At 49.2% G+C, this 25910-nt stretch overlaps 1 protein-coding gene across 1 annotated transcript in view; it reads right to left on the bottom strand.

The window, feature by feature from the left end:
- The window catches only part of LOC111718499 (zinc finger protein 850-like), a 37310-nt gene extending 11710 nt beyond the window's left edge, over positions 1-25600 (bottom strand). Inside the window, exons 1-7 of the mRNA XM_031961582.1 lie at positions 25080-25600; positions 23006-23350; positions 21070-21155; positions 11003-11129; positions 7941-8048; positions 2019-3553; positions 626-784 (exon numbers count right to left, since the gene is read on the bottom strand). Coding sequence (XP_031817442.1) covers positions 626-784; positions 2019-3553; positions 7941-8048; positions 11003-11129; positions 21070-21155; positions 23006-23210 — 2220 coding nt within the window. The 5' untranslated portion in view covers positions 23211-23350; positions 25080-25600. The remainder of the gene's footprint in view (positions 1-625; positions 785-2018; positions 3554-7940; positions 8049-11002; positions 11130-21069; positions 21156-23005; positions 23351-25079) is intronic.
- Positions 25601-25910: the final 310 nt, after the last annotated feature.

Raw genomic sequence — 25910 nt, 5'->3', positions numbered from 1 at the left:
GGGGAGATGGGGAAGGGGGAGGATGGGGCAGGGGAGATGGGGAGGGGGAGGGGGAAGATGGATTAGGGAAGGGAGATGGGGGGAGGATGGATTGGGGAGAGGGAGGACGGGTTGTGGAGAGGGAGGACGGGTTGTGGAGGGAGAGGGGGATGAGCAGAATTAAGATGACTGGGGAAGGGGGAAGGAAGGACTGGAGAGAAGGGGGGAGTTCGGATTAGGGAAAAGATAATTGGGGGAGGGGTGAGCAGAAGGGGATGGACAGGAAGGGGGGAGAGGGCTACAGTTCCTTGTCCTTTCCCCAGGGGGAACCGCGGGTTCAGGGCCAGGGCCTGGGGTGGGCCAGAGGAAGGCAGGGGCAGGAGCCCCCTCCCAGAGGGGCCAGAGTCCCCTGGGCTGCGGGCGCTCTGAGCAGACGGAGCACAGCCTCTCTGGCCCCACCCCCCGAGGCAACCTAGCCCCCGCCCTGCCCCCTGCGACGCTGCGTCTGCACGAAAGTCACCAACGCACCGCAAGTCTCAGAATCCTCCAGAGCGAGGAGTCTCGCGTTTTTTGTTTTCCCAGAGACCTCCGCGGCCCCACTCTGGCCTAGGGAGGGCGGGATTCTCTGCGAACAGAGAATGGAAACCCGGATGCGGGAAGGATTCTGGGAAATGTAGTCCGGGAGCCCCCTCGCCCCGTAGCTGGTCTGGGCCAGGCCAGCGGGCCAGACGGCGGTGCCGTGAGCGCTGGGGGGGCGCCCGGTCCGTGCCACGGGGTCAATGACAGGAAAGGGATGGCTGTCCCTCTTAGTGGGGGGGGACATTACGAGGGTTCAGCCGTTGGAACAGGTGGAAAGACTGGCTCTATCTCAAAATAAAATGGATTACCCCTAGAGGGAGTGGGTTCCCTCCCCAGAGGTCTGGTGGGGATGGGAGGGGTCCAAGAGGGCTCTGAAAGTTCTGTGAAACTTGGACTTTAGGGGGAAAAGGAAACAAAGTGGGAAAGAGGTCTATTTCTCAAACCCCACCATGTAACATTTCGCTTAGAAAACAAAATAAAACCAAGACTCACCAAACATGTTTGAGAAGCCGTGATTCAAATATTTAGTTCCAAAAAAGCCAGCTGTATCGGATATATAGGACCTCTAACAATGAGGCCATTTTTATTTATATTTGTTTTTTAAATTTATTTAAAACTTAAATACTAAAGGAAAAAAAATACCATTTACACAAAATAACATAAGAGTATTCAATATCAAACAATAAATTTTCATCGCAAGAAAACTTACATAATAATAAATACTATACATTGTTTTCAAAGCCGTCTAGCTTTTCTTTGCTTCCTTACAGGTTTTCCTTTGTCCAATGAGGCCTCTCGAAACATTAAATAGAACTATAGAGAAGTTCTTTATGTAAAATAACATCACAGAATCAAGGATGAGAAAACAGTTGTAGATATTTATTTTTAAAGGACTATATAAGGATGACTTAAATATATATTTCCAAGAGAAATACTTCAGTAAAAGCAGCAAATCTTGTAGTATGTTCTCACATTCAATCATCTGCTACAATCACCTCTTTCTTTAAAAATCTTTTTTAAAAAAATCAAAAACTTCATTGGCATAGACCCTGTTTGCCTAAACTGTACTTTCCTGTGGACACATGAACTTTTCCTCATTTGTGTCAAACCCAAATTCACCTTGTTTGGTCACTGTAATTTCCACTTGGTCCAAATGCTCCAAGCTGAGATGTTGCAATCTTTTGTGGATTCATCTTTCACAGAGATGTAGAGGACACATCTTTGAGATTGTCCAGTATGGGAAGGGTGAGTGGCTACACTGGTAGTCCTGTAGAAATATACTGGAAACCTATAGTGTGTCCAGGGCAGGGGTCCCCCGCTCTGCCCTCCTTTGGACCCGGTTGCTTAAAGGCTACTGGACAAAGAAGGCCCTGAGACACACGGCTACACAGACCCAGAGTCCTACTCTGTGACACCTTGACTTGGGAATGGAACAAAATGTTAAAGCAGGGGCCTGCTCACTGAAGATACCCTTTGCAGTGAAGGTTTTGGTGCTTGGTGAGGGCTGCCCGCCTACTGAAGGCACTCCCACATTCGTCACAGCCATAGGGCCTCTCACCAGTGTGAATTCGCTGATGCTGAGTGAGGAACGTGCTCCGGCTGAAGGACTTCCCACACTCGCTGCACTCGTAGGGCTTCTCCCCAGTGTGTGTCCTCTGGTGGTAATAAAGGGACTGTCTCTGGCCGAAGGACTTCCCACACTCACTGCACTCATAAGGTTTCTCTCCACTATGGGTTTGCCGATGGCGAGTTAGGAACGTGCTCCGGCTGAAGGCTTTCCCGCACTCACTGCATTCGTAGGGCTTCTCTCCGGTGTGAAACCTCTGATGTTCAGTAAGAGAAGAGTTGTGAGTGAAGGACTTGCCGCACTCACCGCACTCAAAGAGCTTCTCTGCCAGATGAATCCTCTGGTGCTCAGTAAGGTAGGTCCTCCGGCTGAAGGTTTTCCCACAGTCCCTGCACTCGTAGGGCTTCTCCCCTGTGTGCGTTTGCTTGTGTTGGGTGAGGGAGGCATTGTAACTGAAGGCTTTCCCACACACGTTGCATTTGTAGGGTTTCTCCCCCGTGTGTGCTCTCTGGTGATAATAAAGGGACGAGTTCTGGCTGAAGGCTTTCCCGCACTCGCTGCACTCGTAGGGTTTCTCCCCAGTGTGCGTTCTCTGGTGCTGGGTAAGGCACGTGCTGTGGCTGAAGCATTTCCCACATTCGCTACATTCATAAGGCTTCTCTCCAGTGTGAATCCGCTGATGTCGAATGAAGACCGAGCAGTAACTGAAGGACTTTCCACATTCATTACATTTGTAGGGTTTTTCTACATTATGAACTCTCTGATGTCGGAGAAGGTTTGAGCTATCGGTAAAGGCTTTTCCACAGTCATCACATTTATAGGGCTTCTCTATGGTATGGATTCTATGATGCTGGATTAGAGAGGAACAGTACCCAAAGGCCTTCCCACACACACTGCATTCATAGGGCTTCTCTCCAGTATGAATTCTTTGATGTCGGATCAAGGCTGAATAGTAGCTAAAGGATTTCCCACAATCACTACATTTGTACGTCTTCTCCACGTAATGAATTTTCTGATGTCGAAGGAGGGTCGAGTTGTCGCTAAAAGCTTTCCCACATTCACTACATTCAAAGGGTTTCTCTAAAATGTGGATTTTCTGGTGCTGATTCAGGGACGAGCAGTATCTGAAAGTTTTCTCACATTCGTTGCATTTATAAGGTTTCTCTCCGGTATGGATTCGCCAATGTCGAATGAGCTCAGAGCAGTAGATAAATCTTTTTCCACATTCGCTGCATTCAAAGGGTTTCACTTGATTTCTCTGCTTTTTGTTTAAACTGCCCTCATTTTCTCTGGCTTTTTGTCCCCTAAACTTTGAGTACATGGGACTATTCCTTGGAAGTCTTTTTATTATCAGCCCCGGGAAAGAGTTTTCTTGAAAAACTCTCTGCTTTGGAATTGATGCTTTAGTCTGAGGTCTGGTCTTTGAGTCTGAAAGGAATTTTTAAAAATTACATGTATACTTTGTTCATTATGTTAAGAGGGGATAATACAGTGAAAGAGGATAATAAAACTGAAAATAATGTCTGAGGTGGGGTATGTTTTTCATAGCTCTGAATTCCATTCAATGCTATTGGGCAACTTTGAAAAACACTAGGGCACAAAAGAGGGAAAATGAGCAGGGGACAGATGTGTAGTATGTGAGATAAACAAAGAATGATTGTTAGATGGTTGATATTGTAATATATTTTGCATTTCTTCATATGTATAATCCCTTTCATTCTGTTTAGTTTCTTAAAGAGCAAAGAAGGGGAATGAGAGAGAGAATTTGGAACTCAAATTTTTTTTTAAATGAACATTAAATTTTTTCATGTAATCAGGAAATATTTAATGAAATAAAGCTATATTGAAAATAGAAAAATAAAAAAAGGTTGTTCTTTTAAGAGAGAAAGAAGGTGGGAAAATTGAGAGACCATATGGACCAGGTCAGGGTTAAGACCTATTTCTCCTCTCTGCACTCTCTGCTCCTTTAGCTTAATACACTCACTGCTTCCTTTTCCTATCGGCCTCCTGCCCCAGCAGGGGCTTCCTTACTTTTGAAGTCTTGTTTCTGCCCCCCTGCAATGCTTGGACCTTCAGTCTCTGGGTTTCTCTCAGCTTTGGCTACTCCACTACATCCATCTGTCCTCTAGTTTCTGATCTGCCCACACTGCCCACTTCCACCCTTTTTTTGGGGGGGTGGGAGGAGGGTTCTCCTCTTTCTGATTTGTCACCTTGTCATTCTCCACAAACCACAGACAAATACGGTACCAGGATGACTCTTAATCTGTCGAGTTCCTATTGTGTGCAGGGCAGGACATTAAAAAATAAAACAAAACATCTAAAAGATGGTCTTTACCCCCCAAAAATAAACCTGTCCAGGAAATAGTGGGGCTCCCCTCACTTGAGTCCATCAAGCAAAAGCTAGATAAACTTGCCAGATACATAGCATGCATGTGTATGTCTGGTGGGGGGGAGGGTTGGCTCTTCTGATTTCCTTCCCAATTCTGATACTTTGTGATTCTATAAAGAGAAATGTTCCATTCTAGGGATGGGCCAAATCTGACTGGCCACCTGATTTTGTACAGCCCCTGAGTTAAGAATTTTTGAATTTAAAATGCTGAAAACCATTCTTGGTTCTCCACTATACGAAATTACACGTGGTCTGTGGATCCCTCCTGTAGAAGGGGACCAAGAGGACTGGACTTCTCTGTATCCCCAATCAGTCTGGGAAGCAGGCTCTTCTGAGGGAGTGGATGTGGGGACCCCGAGCTAGAAGCAAAGACACGGGAAGCTCTTGGGTTGGCCATGCAGAGCCATGGGGAAGGGAAGTTCCCATACCAAGGATACTTAACCATACTTAACAAGATCCCACCAACAATCAAAGACACAGAAAGGGGATCTCCACAGCCATTTAGTCCAACTCATTCTCTCCTGCCCCCATGAGTTCTTGCACTTGGCTTCTGCCCGGTAGCATTCACTCGCCCAGCAGAGGCCAGCCCACCCTCTTCATGCCATGCTCCCACCTGGTTTTCCTAGCTCTGGGAACTGAAACTGAATCAACATACCAAGTAACTCCCCTCACTGGTCCCATGCCATCCCCAGGGGAAACAACCCCACAGTGGGCTATCTTCCCCCCAAAGCAGGGTGGTTTGTTTTTTGTATTTACATCCTTAGTTTAGCCTGGTACCTGGCACCCAGTAAAAGCTTAAAGACCTGTCTACTGTCCAATTACGGACACAGACACCTTGCCCCAGGCCAGATGCTTCTGCTATGGTTCGTGCCAGCAGCAGGTCCTGAGGAATCTGTCTCACAGGGCCCACAACTGGCACTGGGTTACATGAATGGGGCAAGAAGTGGGCCAATCTCACAGATTAGGAAGGGTCTGAGATAACAGCGCTGATGACTTCTGCTACTGCCTCCAGGCACTCCCTGAACTGCCAAAGATGGGGAACCCACTGTCTTGTAGCCAGCTCAGCTTTTGGATAACTTTAATTGTCAGGAGGCTCTGGGACAACAGGTGGGAATCTTATTAAGAAGGCATTAAACAGGTAAGGGATATATCAGAAACAAAGGTGAGGCGAAAGCAAGGTAGTTTTTAAAAGCTGACAAACAGTGCACCTATTTAACCTATTTCAGACTGCTTCCTGCCTGGGGAGGAGAGGAAAATTTGGAACACAAAGTCTTACAAAAATGAATGTTGGGCAGCTAGGTGCTGCAGTGGAGAGAGCCCCAGCCCTGAAGTCAGGAGGACCTGAGTTCAAATCTGTGTGACCCTGGGCAAGTAACTTAACCTCAATGTTGCAAGGGACTTAATAAGGGTTATCTTTTTGCATTCCGACATGGGAGATAATATTTGTAATTCATTAGAGCTTTCTCATTATGGCAATTTAAAAAGTATATATAGACAGAGGGCACAGGTGTGAGCTGAATATGAAGGGATACTATCTTTTAAAAAAAATGATGAAATTAAGGAGTAAGAGAGCAATGCATTGGGAGAGAAAGGGAGAAGTGGAATGGAGCAAAGTATCTGCCATCAAAAAAAAAAAAAAAAAAAGCTTTTGCAGTGGAGGGGAAGAGAGGAAGGAGAGAATGAATGAGTGAGCCTTATTCTCATCAGGACTGGCTCAAAGAGGAAATAATACACTCAACATGGGTATACAAATCTATCTTACCCTGCAGGAAAATAGCAGGAGAATGGGATATGGGAAGGGGGATAAAACAGAGGGCCTATTGGGAGAGGGAATGCTCAGTAGCAAAATACTTTTGAGAGGGGAGAGAGTAAAAAGTGAGAGAGAACAAATGGGGGGAAATACAGTTAGCAATAGTAATTGTAAAAAAAAGAGCTTTGAAGCAAGTGTCTCTGAGAAGACCTCATTTCTCAAATATAGAGGGAACTGAGCCAAATTTCTAAAAAATAAGAACCATGTTCTAATTGATAAATGATCAAAAGATATGATATGTCCAAAAGGCTATAAATTCATGCATATCCTTTGACCTAACAGCACTACTATTACTACCGAAAGAGATTCAAAAAAAAAAAAAAAAAAAAAAAAAAAAGGAAAAGGAAAAGGAAAATGACTTATATGTACAAAAATATTTATAACAGCTCTATTCTCAGGGCAAAACAAATTGGAAATTGAAGGGATGCCCATCAATTGGGGAATGGCTCAATAAACTGTGGTATGTATTTACGATATAATAGTATTGTTATATGGGAAATGACAAGCAGGAAGCTCTCAGAAAAAAACAACTTGGAACTCCATGAACTGAAAAATACTGTATACAAAGAAATAGAAATATTCTGGGATGACCAGCTGTAAATGACTTTGTTTTTTCTGTAGCACTGTCATTTGCTATTACTCTGAAGGACTTATGATGAAAAAGTCTATCCATATCCAGAGAAGGAACTGATTGTGTTCCTTCATACAGATTGATGCATTCATTCTCTCTCTCTCTCTTTCCCTCTCAACTTAATTTTTCTCGAGGGTTTTTATTTTCATTAGGGAAAAAGAGCTATGTTTTCTTTCACAACTTGACTTATGGAAATGTTTTGCTTAACTTCACATTTGTCTTAATTGTGGATGGGGATAAGGGAGAAAATCTAGAACTCAAAAAAAATTTTTTTTAAATATATAAAAAATTTGTTTTGAATGTAATGGGAAAATATTAATAAATGATGAAAACTATCTTTGATTTATATAAACTGATGCCAAGTGAAGTGAGCAGAACCAAGAGAACATTGTACATAGCAACAAGATTATGTGATGATCAACTGTGATGGATTTGGCTCTTTTCAACAATGAGGTGATTCAGGCCAATTCCAATACACTTGTGATGGAGAGAGAGAGCCATCTGCACCCAGAGATAGAACTGTGGGAACTGAGTGTGGATCACAATATAGTGTTTTTACTTTTTTGTTTGCTTTTTTTCCTTTCTCATGTTTTTTTCTCTTGATTTGATTTTTCTTGTGCAGCATAATGAATATGGAAGTGTTTAGAATAAACATGTTAAAACTATATCAGATTGCTGTCTCGGAGAGGGGGAAGGAGGTAAAAAGGGGGAAAGAGAGGGAGAAAAATTTGGAACATAAGGCTCTGCAGAGGTGATTGTTGAAAACTATCTTTGCATGTATTTGGAAAAAGAAAATACTCTTGAAGATTAAAAAAAATGACAATTAGATTAAGTAAGCACTTGTCATGAAGGGTCAAAGGTAAGGGCAGACTCTGGCCTGTGGAGAAGCGGTCATGGCTGAGCATTTCAAAGCTGCCACCAGCCCTGAAGTGACCAACTGGTTTTCCTGTGGCCATGTTTCTTCCTGGTTACTACATTCACTCACCTGGACAGGAACCTCTGGGGACATTTCTCTTGTTAATACTCTGTAGGCTCCATGGCTCTTTCCTCTGTTCCAAATGGAGGATGACATTGGGTTTGGAAAACACAAGTCCTGCTCACAGGAAAAGGTATTCCAGTTATTTACTAATCAGCGAATCTTTAACACTTCTGGCAGCTATGAAAGTAAACGATGCTCCTGTTCTACCCAGAGGTCTTAGAGCATTTTGTCCCCTGGGCATCCACAGGTAAAGGGACCCAGTGCTCTCCCTCCGGGCCTTTTCTGGTCCCCTTGAGGATTAGATGAAGAAAGAAGTGGTTAGAATGGGCCCCAACTAAGAATTCAGCAAGAGAAGGAGATGTTTTCAGAATGAACAAATCTGCCCAAAGTGTCTGGCAGTTAGGACCCCAGGGACCGGACCACCAGCAGCGGGCAGCACAGTGTTGCTGAGAACAGCCTCTGCTCTTGGGCCTTCGGAAGAGAAGACCAGCTCCTTTAACAAGGAAAGCAGCAAAGGACTGTATCTGACCCACTGGGTTCACGGAGCCAAAAGGCTGGATGCTACCTTTCTGTCTCTCCCCCTAGAAATAGGACTTTGCTTCTAACATGGGGAGAGAAATCTCCCAAAGAAAAATGAAATATATTAGTTGGAAAATGAACCTGAATTTGATTCCCTTCTAACAGTGAGATTCTATCACAGATCAATATGCAGAAGATGATTGCCTTGGGGGCACTCATTTGGCCCCCTCAGAGGGAGTGGGAGGCCCTCTGAGGCCCCTTGGGAGGGTGCCCCTAGACGTTAAGGGAGCTACACAGCCTAGCCCTTATTGGCCTTCCCTCCTCAGGATGAAGGCTGTTCTGTTTTGGTTTTGGCAGAGAATACTCTTCAATGAAGGAGAAATGGAGCAGCAGGGTCTCCAAGGCAGATGAGGAGACCATTCCTCTATGTTGAGGAGGGTGCTGATCTTAGCATTGAGGTAATAGGTTCCTGCCTGTTTGTATCTCCCTATAATTACTGGTTCTTTCCCTGCTACGTGGTGAGTTCTCCATGGTTTTTTTTTTTTCATTTATTGTCTTAAATGCATGCCTAAAGATAACATCCATAGCAAATTGTTTCTGGAAATAGGTAGGGCATAAATCACAACTAAATAATAGTTCCCCAAAGGGGCTTGACCAGTGGGCCTGCCAGAACTATCTGGACCTTGGTCCTGAACCTGTATCATATGAGCACTCTGCAGATCCTTCAGCAGCACCAGCAGCAGCAGCAACAACGCTCCCATTCAGGCTCCAGTCTGCCTGGATCAGTTGCTGAAAACAAAAGGGTCCCAAGACCTACATTTTGTGTGTGTGCTCAAGATGAAGGGGAGAACCTGGATTATTTGCAGCAACAACAAACCAAGGAAATAATAGTAGAGTCCTATTTCCTCTGCTGTCAGACCCCCAGGAAAGTGGGGTTCTCTCCCTGGCTTACAGTGGCTCGGAAAGCACAAAAGAGTCCTTTTTGCAAAATTACAAGCTTAGCTGAGAGAAGGGGCAGGGACCCAACGTGTATTCTCAACATGGCTCTGGGTCCAAAGCAGAAGTTCTGGCCAGGCAAACCCACGGATCCTGGGGTTAGAGAATCAGAGGTGGATCCAGAGACTGGATCTCTTTGTCAACCAAGAAGTGAAGAGCTAGGAAGAGCCCAGGAACAGGAGCAGGTGATTCTAACCCAGGTTCTGATTCCAGCTGCGATGCCTTCCATTGCCCCACACTAGTACAGTACTAGTACTTTCTCTCTGAGAAAGGGAAAGAGGCTGAGAGGCATGAGTGGAGGGGGACACAGAGGTGTCCAAGCTCTCAAAACTGAGGAGTTGCCCCATCCCCAGGGGGTCCCTAGGAAGGGGGCATCCTCAGGGACCAGGGAGAGTCCTCCCACATCTGATCCACGGCATCCCTGCAGGAGGACAGCTTCCCAGGGAGAACATTGAGTAGGAAAACAAGAAGTCCATTTCATCAGCGACAGTGAAGCAGCGGCAGCCCTCTGGCAAAGGGTGGAACGAGAGAGAAGCCCGGGCAGAAAAGGTGGTGAGAGGGCACATGTCCTCAGCACAAGGCACGGCTTTTTGGAGAAGGGAGAACATTGAGTAGGAAAACAAGAAGTTCATTTCATCAGCGACAGTGAAGCAGCGGCAGCCCTCTGGCAAAGGGTGGAACGAGAGAGAAGCCCAGGCAGAAAAGGTGGTGAGAGGGCACATGTCCTCAGCACAAGGCACGGCTTTTTGGAGAAGGGAATCTATTTCTAGGGGGAAGATGGAAGGTGAGTAGGAAGAAAGAAGGGGTACAAAAGCACTAAGATGTTACAGTCAGACCAGGGAAGGGAGGTCAGGGCCCTGGAGATGAGTTAAGAAGGGCCCCCAACCCAAGGGCAGTTTCCTCCTGCCAGATCCCGTAGGGAGGGACAGAAGCTTCTTGTGTGTTTTCTCCCAGTTAAGCCAGAGAGGTCCATCCCAGCCGCCAGGAGGAAAGCCTGACCTAGACGTGGTGAGAATGAGAATGAGAAAGCAGGCAGAGAGGGAGGGAGAGCTCCCTGGGCCAAAAGCGAGGCAACGAGCTGAGCTAATACCCTCCTGGTGGGGTGAGGCAAAGGGGACATTTCCCCTCTCTGCACCCGGCAGGCAGAGTCTAATGGGCTCCCGGGACTCCCTGAGAAGGGCATCCCCACCCGCAGACCCGAGCTCAGCTCTTTGCTCTGGGTGTCAGAGCCCTGCCCGTTGGGACCCAAAGCAGCAGGAGTCTAAGAAGGCTTGGGGGGAGATGGACTCTGTCCTGGGGGACTGTGGAGGCCCAGAAAGACAGCGGGGGGAAAGGGAGCTCAGAACAAGCTCCTGAGGCCTCCTCTGGGGTGCTCAGCTCCGGGGCCGAGAAAGCGGAGGTTCAGCAAGGCCTTCCCTCCCAGCCATACATAATGGGAAGCAGAGAGCCCCTCTCTGGCAGGGGCCAGTCAGGAAGGTCTGCTCCCTGATCCTCACTCCAAACCCACAAGCTGTCAGGCAGCGGTTCTGAGTCCGGAGGAAAGCTGCCCTTACCTAGGAAGACCATGTTCTTGTAGTTCTCCAGCATCACCTCCCTATACAGGTCCCTCTGGGCAGGGTCCAGGTAGCCCCACTCCTCCTGCGTGAAGTCCACGGCCACATCCTTGAATGTCACCGACTCCTGGAACACCAAAGACATGCCTGCTTACGCGGCCCATCCCTCCCCGGCCCACAGCGAGACAGCCAGCGGGGAGAGGCTTTCACTGGGGGGAGACAACTCTTCCAGCTCCCGAGTTGTGGCTCTGCCGGGGCTGGGTGGACAAGACAGCCCGTATGGACGTGCTAATCCACTGTTGGCCAAGCCGTAAGCGAGCTGGCTCAGTCATGCTGGAGTGCAATTGGCAGGAGGCAAGAAAACACCGTGACTAAGCTTGAAACCCCAGAGAAGTGGCTGAGGGCAAGGAAAGAGCAACTTCTACAAAATTACTCACAGCAAGATTATTTGTTCAACCGTTTGCAAGCATTCTATAAACCCAACTGGACAACGGCGAACTGTGGCGTGAGTACAGCGGAATATAGGGAGGCTGTGGCCCAGTGGAGGGAGAGGCTCTAGTAGGATTCTGTCCAATCCTGCTACAGCAAGTTATTAAAACTTGTATTGAAACTGTAAAGTGAGGGGAGTGGATTAACTGGCTCCCGAGGCGCCTTTCAGCTCTCAATTGGTGATTCTGTGATTCTTGTGCCAAAAAGAAGGATGACTATGAAAACCCCAAAAAACAGGGGTAGCAATGTATGAATTGAAAAAAAGAAAGCAGAGCCAGAAGAAAAATATGCATTCTAACAAATAGAAACGTCCAGTCTTACACTTATGTTTTAAAAAAACGTAAGTTTCTTTGTAAGTATGAGAGAAGCTGTGGACAACTGAGGGGTGCAGTGGATAGAGTGCAGGGTCTGGACTTAAGAAGGCCTGAGTTCAAATGCAGCCTCAGACACTGACTGGCTGTGTGATCCTGAGCAAGTCACTTAACCCTGCTTACCTCAGTTTCCCCACCTGTAAAATGAGCTGGAGAAGGAAATGGTAAACCACGCCAGCATTTTTGCCAAGAAAATACCAGAGAGAGACATAAAGAGTCAGAGGTGACTAAAATGACTCAAAAACAGAAAAATGGTTAATTAACAGTGGTATGAAAAGGAAGGATTTGGTGAGTTGATGAACTAGGTGTTGGGTTCTGTCGTTCATTATCAGGGGCCAAAATAACATCACTATGTCAGTCAAGCTACTTGGTGCCCGATGTGGCCGATCAGAGAAAGAGCTTGGAAGGCTCTGCCACAGGTCGGTCACTAATATGTGGAGTGGAGACGGCTCCAAGTCTGCAGTCTCACGTTTCTGGAGCTACTGCAATTCTGCTTTGCTCCTGGATTATAGCACCAGTTTTGATGGGGGTATACCATGTGGGTGCCAGTGTCTCCCATCAATTCCATAGCTCCTCAGAGAGACCCTGAGAGGGAATTGAGGAGATCCCCTTTGGGGAGAAAGTCAGGAAGGCAGAAGTCAACCCAGACCTTAAAGGGGTAGGATTTCAGCAACAGGGGATGAACAAGAGTTCTTTCCAGACATAGGAAGCAGCCTAAACAAAAGCACGAGTTCTGGAAAACTGGCACTAGGAAGATTAATACGCTCAGGTCCTCATCTCTCAAACACCCATTTCTGCAAAATTCACTCCAAATAAATAATAATAAAGAAACTAAAATAAAGCTGAGAAATGAGAGTAAATATAACTGCTTCCACCCCAGAACTGCAAGAAAAAGTCACCCAGAACCCCACGGGCAGTTAGAAAGGAGCCTGCCAGAAGAGCCAAAGCCAAGGTGAGCAAACAGATCTGCAGTCTCCTAGCAGGCCAGAAAAATAAAAACGAGTAGTCTTCAAGGCTGCCCTGGAGGCCGCAAAGCTCCTCCCTGGAGGGGTTAGGCTTCCCTGGCAGTCCTAGGGAGTGTCAGGGGCACGGCTGGAACAGCCAGTGCGGTTGGGCCTGTGAAGGCGTTAGCACACTGTCTCAAGAGGACACAAAAGTCCTGGCAGACCGAGTGCCTTAAACCCCAGTTAGTGAAGGTCAGTAACAACACTCGGGTATCACAGGCTGAGTCCTAGCAAAGGCAACAATCCATCCAAAAAGTACCGCGAGAAGCCTGGCCCAGGCACAAAGACCGATTCGGGAACCAAAGCTAGAGAGAAATGAATAAAATCAAGTGCGATACCAGTAAGTATAAAAAAATTCTTTAAAAAAAAAAATCAAAGATGCCCAGAAATCTAGCCTGAGAGAAAGCAACTATAAGAAGGCACTCGAAGGAAAAGACAGATTTCCCATAAGGACTACATAAATACTTAAAAGAAATAAAGCAAAAGATAAAAATAAAAAAGAAATTAAAATATTGGAGGAGGAAATTAGAGTAGTTTAGAACAAATTATTAGAATAGCTCTTATTCAAGAAGTGGAATTCCTTCCAAAGCAATCCCAAGAGACTTTGGACAGAAAATGCCAACTGTATCCAGAAAAAGAACTAAGGAGACTAAATGTAAATCAAAACATGCTATGTTTCTTTTTTCTGTTGTTGTTTTTTAAATCTCTCCCATGGTTTTTCCCTTTTGCTCATCTTTTTCTCTCCCAACATGATTCATAAAGCAATGTGTGTTAAAAATAATTAAATAAAAGAAAATGGAATTTCTGAAAACCAGGATAGATCAAACAGAAATCAATGATTCCTCCATGAGACAGCCAGAAACATAAGAACAAGACTGAAGACATAGAAGAACATGTAAAGATATCTGATATCAAAAACTGACCTGGAAAATGGGTCAAGGAAAGAGAACTTTAGGATCACTGGACTCCTTGAGAACTATTATTCTAAAAAAAAAGCATATGTCATAGCAGTAAATTACATACTGTTAATATTTCCATTGACAAAATATGAAAACCCATTAGACAATCATTTTGAATAGTATACCATAGTAACTCTCTAAACATATATAATAGGCATGAGAATTTGGTAAGAAAAAATTGAGAAGGATTCTGGAAAGATGGAGTAGGTTGGAAAATTTCAAGCTCTCCAGATTTTCCCCACAATTAAAACAAATTTGTGCCTCAAGGAGAACACTGACTGGTGAAAAACCAATACGATTTGGGGCAGAACAGGGGTCCTCCTGGTACAACCCAACAAGATTAAAGAAAAAAAAGCATGGACACTATTTTAAGAATTCATAAATAAAATTGTTCAGATCTATTAAAATCCAAATGCAAAGCAAAGATAGGAAGAATCCACTGACTGCTTCTACTATAAACTATAGAAGATATTGGCATATATTTCAAAAGCCAAAAGATAGACGCTTATAATCAAGAATATATTATCTTGCAAAGTTGAATATAATGTTACAGGAAGAAAATTGAATCTTTAATGAAAAAGAATTTTCAAACATTCCTAATGAAAGGACAAAGGTTGAATTGTCTTTTCAACTGCAAACAATCAAGAAAAAGGTTAAGTTTATATGAAAAAAGTGAACATTCTGTTTAATAATGTAAATAAGTATCCCTTCAGAGTACAGAGAAAGCTAAATAGGAAAAACAAGATCTGGAAATTGGTTTTGTTCTTAGAATTTTAAGAGTAAAGAAGGAGAGTAAAAGGAATATATTAATGTACAAAGACGCAAAAGAAGGGTAAAGCTTGCTTTATAATTGGGGTGGGTAAAAAATATGCAAACATGGAGTAGGGAGTGACATGAGATGAACCACTCTTACCTGAAAGGGCAAAAGAAAGTTGAACCTACACAAACATTGTGATGGAAAAATACAGTACGTCAAATTTAATTGAGGAAAAAATGGGGGATTCTACTCTCTCCTGGTTCTCCTCCCACCTCTCTGACAACAATTTCTGTTTTCTTTGCTAGATCTTCATACAGGTCACACACCCTCTATCTGGAGATGACCCATTATTTTGGGCCTTCTTCCCTTCTCTCTCTTTACTATTTCATGGTGATCTCATCAGCTCCATGGATTTATTACCATCTCTGGATGATTCCCAAATCCCTGCTCCAAACTCTGCTGACTCCCAATCTTGCATCTCCAACTGCTTTCCAGACATCTTGAATTGGATATCTGGTAGACATCTGACACTCATTCTCTCCAAAAAAAAAAAAAAAAAAAAAAAAAAAGAACTCATTATCTTTCCCCAAAATTTTCCTTTCTTCCTACCTTCCCTATTACTTTTGAAGGCACCACTTTCCTAGTTGCTCATTTAATTGGTAGTTGAAGGAAGGAGTGGAGGACAATGCCATAGTTCAGGCAAGAGAGAATATGGGGGCGAACTAAGATAATGATAAGATGTATAGTAATCACAGGAGATGGACTTGAGAGAGCATGTGGAGATAGAACAGGACTGAAGTGACTGAAGATGGAAAATGAGAGAGAGGAAAGTCCACGATGACTTTGTTATTTCAACCCGTCATGATTGGGGGGAAGGGATGCCATTAACAGAATAAAAAAGCAAGAGGGGAATGTTTAAAGGCAAAAATGTTAAGTTTGTTTTTGGACAAGCCAAATTTTAAATGTCAGTTGGTTGTGAAATAAGGAAATGAATTTAGGGGAGAGATTTGTATTTGAAGAATTTGGAGTTCTTCCAATCTGAATTTGGAGAACTGGCAGTCATCAAAATAAAGAGAATAATCAAATTAATGGGAATAGATGAGCTCACCAGATAAGAGATTTACAAAATGAAGTGATTGAAAACAATTTAAAATCAATGTTGGAAAAATTACCCATGGATATGCTTTGTAAATAAAGCCTATTTGTTTGTAAAGAAATAAATTTTTTTTTAAGAAAAGAAAGAAAACCATTTAAAGGAGAGAACCTGGAGGCATGTCCACATTAAGAGGATACAAAGAGGAAATTAAAACATTGAAAAGGACTGTGAAGGGGGTGATGGGGAGAAAGGAGGGAGAAAAGGAGAAGAGAAGGAACAAGAGGAGGATTGAGTAAAGAAGGGAGAGAGAGAGAGAAGAAAAGGGAAGAGAAGGGAAAAGAGGAGAGAAAAGGAAAGGAATGAGACAAAAGAAGTAGAGAGAGCTCAAAATACAAGCCCAGGCCATAAAGCTAGCCTATCCAGGAGCAGAGGGTCATAAGCAAGCTGGAAAAGGCTGGAAAGATAAGATGGGACTGGGCTTTGCATAACTTTAAGTGCCAAATTGAGGGCTTTAGATCTGATCCTGGAAAGACCCAGCACACGTACAGGTGTTGGGAGGACCACGTCAGAATCAGGCTCGAGGAAATCCCTTTGGTAGTAGCCATGTGAAGGACAGGTGGGGAGGCTGGAGGCAGCCAGCCCAGATAGGAGGCTATGAGCCCAGATAGGAAGCTATAACAGTCCAGATGGAAGTGAGGAAGGTCTGTGTGAGCCAGTTATGGAGGATGACACAAGGGTAAAAACAACAGAAGTGAGCAAGATTTGGGGGATAAGGACTGAGAAAAAGGGCAGTGTTGGCGCTGCCGGGAGCCCCCTCCTCAGGCAGATGCAGCAGGAAGAACCTCAGGTGGGCACAAAAAGGTTCAGAATAGACTATTCGGGGTCCTGTGCCCCCTGGGCCTCCAGGGTGTCCCCAATTCACATCAAAGCTAACACCATTCCCATCTCAGGGCCTCCCTATCCCCCACCCCCTTTTACACTGTTGGTGGGCAAACTCCCCTCGCCTGAATCTCTCACCTCTCTCCTACATCTCCTCACCTCAACAAGATAGAGGGGTGCAGGAGAGGTAGGAATTCAGCACCAGAAAATCTTGGGTTCCAATCCCAAACTCCCCAGCTCTGTGGATGGTGACCAAGCCCTCTCACAGTGACAAAGAGCCCAAGATGTTGGGAAGGAAGGTGTTTCGCCACCACCACAGCTCTCCATGACTTCTCCCTGAGCTTCCCCCTGGCTCCCCATGCCGATTCCAGAGGAGACCTTGCCCTCGCTTCTTGGATTTACAGGAAGACCCCAAGAATTAGCCCCTTGGTGCTCAGCTCCACACTCAGGGCGTGGGGCAATTTCCCTGGCCTTCAGTGCCTTTCATTTTTAATCAGGGTCCTCCATTTGAATTATCCCACCTTGACTCATCCTCTCTAGCTCCGGGCTCTGACCCCTGCTCCCCAAGCAGCAGCCCTGTGCCCAAGAGAAGCACAGAAAGGGAAACAAGGAAAATATATATTATTTAACGATTAAACTGTTTACCTCCCTGGATGGGAAAAGGAGATAAATGGGAAGAGTCTTGAGAACTGCATCTGTCACTGGGGCAGACAGAGAGTGTCTGGGGACTGAGGGTATGGCTATGAATGGACTCTGATGGGATGACATCAAAGAAAAAGATATTAAGGGGTAGGGGAAAGGAAAGGGGAAGTCTAATGGAACAAGTAGTTCACATGAAGAGGTGCAAAAGACCTATTACAATGAAGGGAAAGAAGGGAGGGGAGTGAACACTGTCTGTAGCTTCATCTCATCGGTTTTGGCTCCAAGAGGGAATAACTTATCATTCAATTGAGAACAGAAATTTCTCTAACCCTATAAAGCAGGAGAAAGGGGAAAAGAAGGGAGGGCAGAAACACTAGGGAAAAGGGAAGGGAAAAGGGAAGGGAAAAGGGGAAGGAGGGGCAGAAGATAAGGCAGTGGTTGGGCAGGGGAGCTGATAGGAGATAAGGTAGTGAGTGGGGTGGGTAAAAAAAGGACAGGGTGAAAAGAGCATGAAGGGAATGGCTGGTAATTGTAACTGGGAATGGAAATGCGATAAGCTGTCATAAAACAAACAGCAAACAGAGTGGATTAAAATAGAATCCTACAATATGTTGTTTACAAGAAACATATTTGCCTCAGAGACACATACAGAGTAAAGGCAAAAGGCTGGAACAGAATTTATTACACTTCAGCTGAAGTAAAAAAAAAAGCAGGGGTAGTAATTCTGATCTCAGACAAAGCAAAAGCAAAAATCTTATTAAAAGAGTTAAGGAAGGAAAACACATCTTGATAAAGGGTACTGTAAATAATGAACTACTAAATGTGTATGTACCAAGTGGTAGAACAGGCAGATTCCCAGAGAAGATTTTTAGCCAGTTACAGGAAGAAATAAGAGAGCAAAACTATATTAGCGGGGGCCCTCAACCTCCGCTTCTCAGAATTAGACAAATCTAACCACAAAACAAAAAAGAAAGAAACTAAGGAAGTTAGAATTCTAGAAAATCTGAAAATGATAGATCTCTGGAGAAAACTGAATAGGGACAGAAAGGAATACACCTTTTTTTGGCAGGACATGGCACCTACACAAAAAGTGACCATATATTAGGACGTAAAAACCTCACAATCAAATACAGAAAGGTAGAAATAAGGTAAACTGTGTCCCCTCTGATCTTTAGGGGGGAAGGTTTGAGACGCTGCGTCTCAAGACCACCCTTCCCCCTGTGTCTCAAACTCACCCTCCTATTCATAGGGGAACCTCCCAGATGATCTCATTTAATTCAATTGGAGATCTTGGCCTGGGGCATAATCACTAGTCTCTATTGAGTTGAAAATTAGTCCCTCAAATTCATCTGGAGATTGGTTTTTGGCCAATTTCTGGGCCTAAAAAACCCAATATAATCAAAGGCTGTGTGCCCAAACCTTTGCCAAGAAAGCTGTTTTCTTAATGTAACAAACCCATTTTTGCCACAAACCTCGGGCCTGTATTCATTTGGGTTTGCAAATTCTTTCACAAAGCCTGCACCAGCCAGGGGACCCCATTGCTGTCAGAGGATCTCTAAATCCTCATTTCTCACACCTCAACAGAAATAGTAAATGCTTTCCTTTCAAACCACAACGCAATAAAAATTATATTCAATTGGAAATTAGATAATCTAATTCTACAGAATGAGTGGGTCAAACAAATCCCAGAAATAACCCATAATTTCATCCAAGAGAATGACAATGATGAAAGAACATACCAAAACCTACAGGCCGCAGCCAAAGCATTTCTTAGGGGAAATTCTCTCTTGGAATAGCTACATGGACAAAATACAGAGACCCGTGCCTGGCTCCTGGTGTCTCCCGCCCCCCCGTCATGCTCAGGGACTGAGCATCCCTGACGCTGACCCTTGCTGCTTGCACCTCGGAGGCTCTTGACAGGGTCAGCACTGAGGCCCAAGTCTTGCCCTCAGCCTCAGGGGACACATCTCTGCCCCTCCCCAACCTCAGAGACACAGCGAGCAGGACACAGTTCCTCAGGGCCAGCCAAGGGGGAGCCCGTCCTGAAGCATGTCTGCCCCCCACAGGCTGGTTCTCTTTCTGAACAGCGGGCTGGGGGACGGTGATAAGAGCAGGGGCTGTGGAAGCAGAAGGAAGCACAAAGGAACCTGGGCAGTCCCCCAGGTGGCTGCAGAGTGCAGCCCAGGGCCGCAGCAGCTCCTCCTTGTCCCAGGTCAGTCACACAGCCAGGCCTCTGGCCAAGGGGGAAACACATAGCAGGTGGGAAGCCTGGTGCAGACCCTCCCTGCCACCCGTTCTGGCTGGGTGAGCAGGTGTTCCCTTAGCAAAGTGGGGCTGATCTCACTGGCCAAGCCTAATCCCCTTAGCTATTGTTGTTCTTCCCAAGCTGGAGGCCCCCCCAACTCATTTTTTGCCCCCCCATCTAGGGGCCCTCAGCTCTTTAGCCACAACTTGCTCCTGGGGCAGCTGCGCTCAGTGACCCTGTGTGGACCCTGCATAGAACATGGGCCCCTCCCCCTCCTCGAAGCTCCCCCATCTTCGACACCTGCCACGCTTCCGGGGAGCACGGTCAAGAAGTCCCCTTGGGATCCCCCATGCTGCTGTGATCTGGGAACACCCTTTTCTGGCTGCAGGGACAAGGGCCTAGAGGCTCTCCCCTCTTAGAACAGAGCTTCCTCTTTCCCGTAAACAGCCTCCATTTCCCAAATCGGACGTTATCTCCCGGACAGGAGGAGAAGCATCCCAGATACTGGCCAGCTGGCAGTTGCTAGCACGGAAGCCCCAGGAGGCCTCTGTCCCAGGGAGGAACTTTGGGAGCCTGATCCACCAGGGATATGGTGGGGAGGGGTTGCCAAAGCTCTTGGCCCTTCCCACTGTTGAGTACCCCTCTCCTCAGAGAACACAGAGACGTGTCCTCTCCCTTTCCCTGACTCACGGTGGCCACTGCTCCCTCCCGTCTCTGCCTTTGGAGAAGCAGCCCCCTGCAGAACTCAGGACCCCCAGCTGCCCCTCTACTTAATGGCCAGCTCCTCTCCAGTCCTTGCTGAGTTAGCGCTGGGAGAGACTGTGGCCAGCTCCCAGCCACCACTGGTCAGCAGCCAGACCGAGGACCAGTTTTAGGAGTGCTCCTTCCCCACAAGGCACCAAGGGCCGCCTGCTGCTTCCTGCTCTCCTCCTGGGGGGGGGACACGGCTCTCTCCTGGGTCTCCTCCCAGCGGAGACATCCTCCCAGGGCTGGCTCTGCTGTGGGGAAGCTCTCCCAGGCTCAGGGCCGGCTCACCAACCACCTCTTTAGCCCTGGCTGCCTCTTTCAGGCTCCAGGCCCACGCTCCATGTCCAGGACAGACCTCAGCCTCCTTCCCCGGCCTCCCCCGGGAAGGATCAAGGCAGAGGCCCAAATCCCTTTGTGGCTCTGAAGGGCAGGACCAGGGCCAAGGAGCGAGTCACAGCAAAAGGGAAGAGCTAACAAGGAGAGCAAGCCTCGGGGAAGCTGCCTTCCACCATCCCAAAGCCCACAGGCTGGCAAGGGCTTGAGCCCTCATTCACCAGCGGATTGCCCGAGACCTCGAGGACAATGTCTGCCCTTCTCTGCTTCTGCATCCTACCTTCCTTTCCTTTGCCCTGGACCCTCACTCATGTGGTACTTATCAACAAGCCTTCCCTCCTGCCCCTTCCACGAGAATCGGGTGCTCCAAGGGCAGGAAGGACACCCACAGTGGTCATAGAAATATCAGCGGGGAGTGAGGGAAGGGTGAATGGGTGGGAGAAGAGAGCCTCAGGAGGCCACGTGCCCAAGGAGCCCACTATCCACCAGGGGGTACCAGGGGGGAAGAGAGCCGACAGGTGTGTGTCCAGCATCCCGGGACTCACCTGAGATCCAGCTGTCAGAGGCCTTCCTCCTCCTCCTCCTCCTGGGATTCCCTGCCAGGGAAGAGCAGAATCCCGGAAAGGAGGTGCTAAGAGAGAGGAAAGACTCCGTGAGTGACCTGGGGCTCAACCGTACTTTTGTTAAAAAGCCTTCCTTTTTAAGTCTCAAAAGGACGGTCCTGGGAGGGGGAGGGATGATTTAAGTGAAGATGACGGCCCAAAGGTCCAAAAGAAGGCAAAAAAAAAAAAAAAAAAAAGGCAAATGCAAGACCTCGAGGGAAAATGACAACGGAAAATTTGAACGTGGGGCCCTTGAGGGCCCCAGTCCCCCTATCCATTGACCCAAAAGGGAATTTGAGGGGAGAAGTCCAAAGATCCCCTTGAGGGGTTATGCTGTCCCGCCCTGGGACCCTCACCAGCCCCCTCCCCAGAGTGAAGGAACCAAGGAAAACCTAAACCATCTGGAGACCTCCCTTTGTCATTTGGGGACCCACACCCAAAAACCCTTATCTCCTGTCCGGTTCCCCTGTTGGAACTGATCCCAGGTCCTCCCGCCCAGGAAGCGAACCGCCCCCCACCTTTAAAAGAGGGAAGGCAAGAGAGGAAATGAATACGACCCAGTGCCCCTCCATGTCCAGGAAATTGATCCCATCCTCCAGACCCAGGACCCCAACCACCCCGGCCCCTCCCCAAGACCCCAACCCAGGGCGAGCTGAGTCTCCCTAGTCCGGACCCACCCACCCCACCCAAAGACCCCGTCCTCCCCAAAAACCCCTGACTCCCAGGGGAAACGATTTGGGTCCAATGGCGGCAAACCGAAAGACCTGACCAGCCATGACCCCAAAACAGCCCCAACCAAATAAATTGGTCCCAGGACCAACCCCCACCCCGAGGGGACCAACCCAATTTCCCTCCCAGATCCCGGACCGCCCCCCCAACCCCAACCAACCCCCCAACGTCCAAATCCCAGGACCCAACCGATCCCCTGCCGTCCCTTCCTCCACCCCCCCCCAACCTTACCCAGATCCCTCCCCCTAAACTTGAATCCCTTCCACCAAACCCAACCAAACCTAACTTTTTAAGGGGCCCCTCCAACAAAAAGGAGGGAAGAGGAAGGACCGAGGGAGGATAAAAGGAGGAAGGGAAAAGGGAACGGAAGAAAAAGAAGGAAAGGAAGGAAAAAGGAAAAAAGAAGGGAAGGAAGGAAGGGGAAAAAAAAGGGGGGAAGGATGAAGGAAGGAAGGAAGGAAAGAAAGGAAGAAGGAAGGGAAGCTGAAGGAAGAAGGAAGGAAGGAAGGAAGGGGAAGGAAGGAAAAGGAAAGAAGGAAAAGAAAGAAAAAAAAAAAGGGAAAAAAGGAAAAAGGAAAAAAGGAGGAAAAGGAAAGGGTTACAGCCTATCCTCTTCCCAGAACCCCCCAAAAACTGTACCCACCAAACCTGGTTTAAAACCCCCGCCCAAAACTTTCCCATGGGTGCTCCCAGTGCAGTGCCCGGGGGCCCCTTGAATGACTCCCTCCAACCCCCTTTGGCTTCCCAAAAAAACCGGTTGGTTGGGGTTTCCCCCCTCCCCCAATTTTCCCCAAACCTGGGGGCCCTGTTGCATTCCCTTGCACGTCTTCCATCTTCCCTGAAGACTGGCTCCCTGCCAGCCCTGCCTTTGGCTGTGTCCCCCGACCAAAGCGGCCCGGAGGGTGGGGGCTTTCCCCCCTTTTTCCCCGGCCTCCCCTGCCAACGTGGACCCTGACTTTTCCCCCCCTCCCCCCCTGGGGACGCTGGGTCCCCCCCAGCTCCATCAGGGCCGGCCGGCCCCCGCCTCAGGGGCCCGAGGGTGGGGGCCCCTCCCGGCCCCCTGCCCTCACTCACGGAGCCCTGGGCGTTTGTCCCCCCTCCTGGTGACTTTGCCGGTGGTGCTGCGGCCCCAGCATCGGGGAGTACTCACTGCGGCCTGGATTCTGCAGCGCCCGGGGGCCCGTCCCCTCAGGCCCGGCAGATGTGGATGGCTGTGCCACGGGCACTGCCCCAGGCTGCCCAGAGGGCCCGGGCTTACTTCCTCCCAGGAAGAATTCTTGGTACCCGGGAAGATCTTCTTCCACCTTTATTCTCAGGAGGCCGACGGGCTCTCGGGGGCTCAGGGGCCTGGCCATGACCTGGCACCGAGGCAGCTTCCCTGGGTCTGGCACCGAGGCAGCCTCCGTGGGGCTGGAAGCGAGGCTCGGGAGGTCCTGCTCTGGGAGGGATGCAGCGGTGGAAGCGTCCCTGGACCCCTCTGAGGAGGCAGGAGACCCTGAAAGAGACAAGATGCGCGGGTGAGCGCGGGCAGCCGTTGGGCAGGGATCGATCGCAGCCAAGGCCCCCAGCTTCTGCCGGCCGGCCGAGGGACAGCGGGCCAGTGCAGTGGCGGGGAGCCTCACCTTCCCGAGTTCAAATGCAGCCTCTGACGCTTCCCCGACTCTGGGCCAGCCACCTGGCCCTGCCTGCCTCGGTTTCCTCAACTGTAAAATGAGCCGGAGGAGGAAATGACAATCCACTGCGGGGTCTCTGCCCCAAACAGGGTGCAGCGGGATGGAAGGGACTGGAACATGACTTTTGCATGTGTGTGTGCATGTGTTCTGTGAAAACATACTGGGGGGGCCACGGCCCCCTTCTCACAGCGGGAGGCCAACGTGTACGTGAGGCTTGAGCCCAGGTGCGTCACCAATATCAGGGCCAGAGCCAGGCCAGGAGCCTCTGGATCTTCCCCAGGACCCCCGGGGTCAAAGTGCAGGGAGTCGGGGGCACCAGCACAGGAGCGCCGGCCCGCGTCCTTGGGCAAGAAGATGTGAGAGGAGGGGAGAGGTTTGCAGAAAGTCTTGGGGGGGGGGGGCCTAGGGGAGGGCGGAGGCAAAGGAGATGGGGGAGGGCAAGGTGGGGGTCAGGGGAGGGAGGCTGCTGGGAGACAGGGAGGGGAGAAGCGGTGGCACAGACGGGAGAGGCAGAGGTGAGGAAGGATGGGGAGAGGGGGTGGGGAGGGATGGAGGAGATGGGGATGGGGAGGGCTGAGGAAGTGAGGGGGGAGGGGAAGGGAGGGGGGGAGGGGGCAAGGGAAGGGCAAGGTGGGGGTCAGGGGAGGGGAGGCTGCTGGGAGACAGGAAGGGGAGAAGCGGTGGCACAGACGGGAGAGGCAGAGGTGAGGAAGGATGGGGAGAGGGGGTGGGGAGGGATGGAGGAGATGGGGATGGGGAGGGCTGAGGAAGTGAGGGAGGGGGGGAGGGGAGGGAGGGAGGAGGGGCAAGGGAAGGCGGGGGGTCAGGGAGGGAGGCTGCTGGGAGACAGGAAGGGAGAAGGAGGCCAGACGGGAGAGGCAGAGGAGGAAGGATGGGGAGAGGGGGTGGGAGGGATGGAGGAGGGGGATGGGGAGGACTGAGGAAGGAGGGGAGGGGGAAGGGAGGGGAGGGGGGAAAGGGGAAGGGCAAGGTGGGGGTCAGGGGAGGGGAGGCTGCTGGGAGACAGGGAGGGGAGAAGCGGTGGCACAGACGGGAGAGGCAGAGGTGAGGAAGGATGGGGAGGGGGGGGGAGGGATGGAGGAGATGGGGATGGGGAGGGCTGAGGAAGTGAGGGGGGAGGGGAAGGGAGGGGGAGGGACAAAGGGGAAGGGCAAGGTGGGGGTCAGGGGAGGGGAGGCTGCTGGGAGACAGGGAGGGGAGAAGCGGTGGCACAGACGGGAGAGGCAGAGGTGAGGAAGGATGGGGAGAGGGGTGGGAGGGATGGAGGAGATGGGGATGGGGAGGGCTGAGGAAGTGAGGGGGAGGGGAGGGGAGGGAGGAGGGGCAAAGGGGAAGGGCAAGGTGGGGGTCAGGAGAGGGGAGACAGAAAGGGGGAGGCAGAGATGAGGAAGGACGGGGGGGGGGGTGGGGGGGGCGCGGAAAGGCTGCCAGGGCAGCGCCGCCGGGGCTCATGCAGGGGGACCCCTCTCGGCTCCGCGGTCGGCGACCCCCGCCCCCGGCCCCCGGCCCCGGGTTCCCAGCCAGCGTCACCTCTGCTGCTGCCACCGTGGTCCAAGCGCTCTTTCGGCAGTCCGCACCGCTGCGCCTGCGCAGGAACAGCTCCGAAGGAGCCCTTCCAGGGCTAGTCCCAGCATCCGTCTCGCGCTGTCAAGGCCTCCGCAGGCTAGGGGGCGGGGCTCTGTGGCTCACGTGGGAGGGGCTGAGAACCGAGGATGCTGGGAAATGAAGTCCAGGAGGCTCTGGCGCAGGCGCACTGCCCAATGCCGGGCTAGGGAGTCCTAGGGGGACGCTCATAACCCAAGGTGGGGGGAAGCGGGGGTTAGGCCCCCCCGGCTCTAATTCTAGGGTTCCGCGAACCTCTCATGCAGAGACAGAAGAGGATGAACGAGAGATAATTTGTGGCTCACTCGTGTCCGACCCCCCTTGGAGTTCTCTGGAGGCCATTCCTTCTCCAGCTCTTTCTACAGATGAGGAAACTGAGGCAAACGGGGGGGGGATGGGGGGGCCCTGCCCGGGCTCTCCCAGCCGGGAAGTGGCCGAGAGGCGGAACCGCGGGGCCTGCGGGAGGATGGGAGCACGTGGGCGTCAAGGATGACGTCAGGGATGTGGGGGCTGGTGAAAAATCAGTGACTTGCGTTACCTCATCACTTAAGGATGTTGAAAAGGGAATTTTTACCAGATTAGGCCCAAATGGACCCAGAAGCCGCATTTATGCGGAAAGTAGGATTCGGGCTGAAGGAGAAGAAGCTCTGGCCCGGTGGGCTCGGAACTGAGCAGGAGAAAGGCTAGCACTGAGAGAGGAACAATGTGAGTGAAAGGACAAAGATGGAAGGTGAGGAAAGGAGAGATCCAGGCAGACAG

Source organism: Sarcophilus harrisii, chromosome 3 (assembly GCF_902635505.1).
Source record: "Sarcophilus harrisii chromosome 3, mSarHar1.11, whole genome shotgun sequence".
Classification (NCBI taxonomy): Eukaryota; Metazoa; Chordata; class Mammalia; order Dasyuromorphia; family Dasyuridae; genus Sarcophilus; species Sarcophilus harrisii.
Note: the sequence above shows the minus strand (reverse complement) of the source record. Positions and strands in the feature narration are given on the sequence as shown.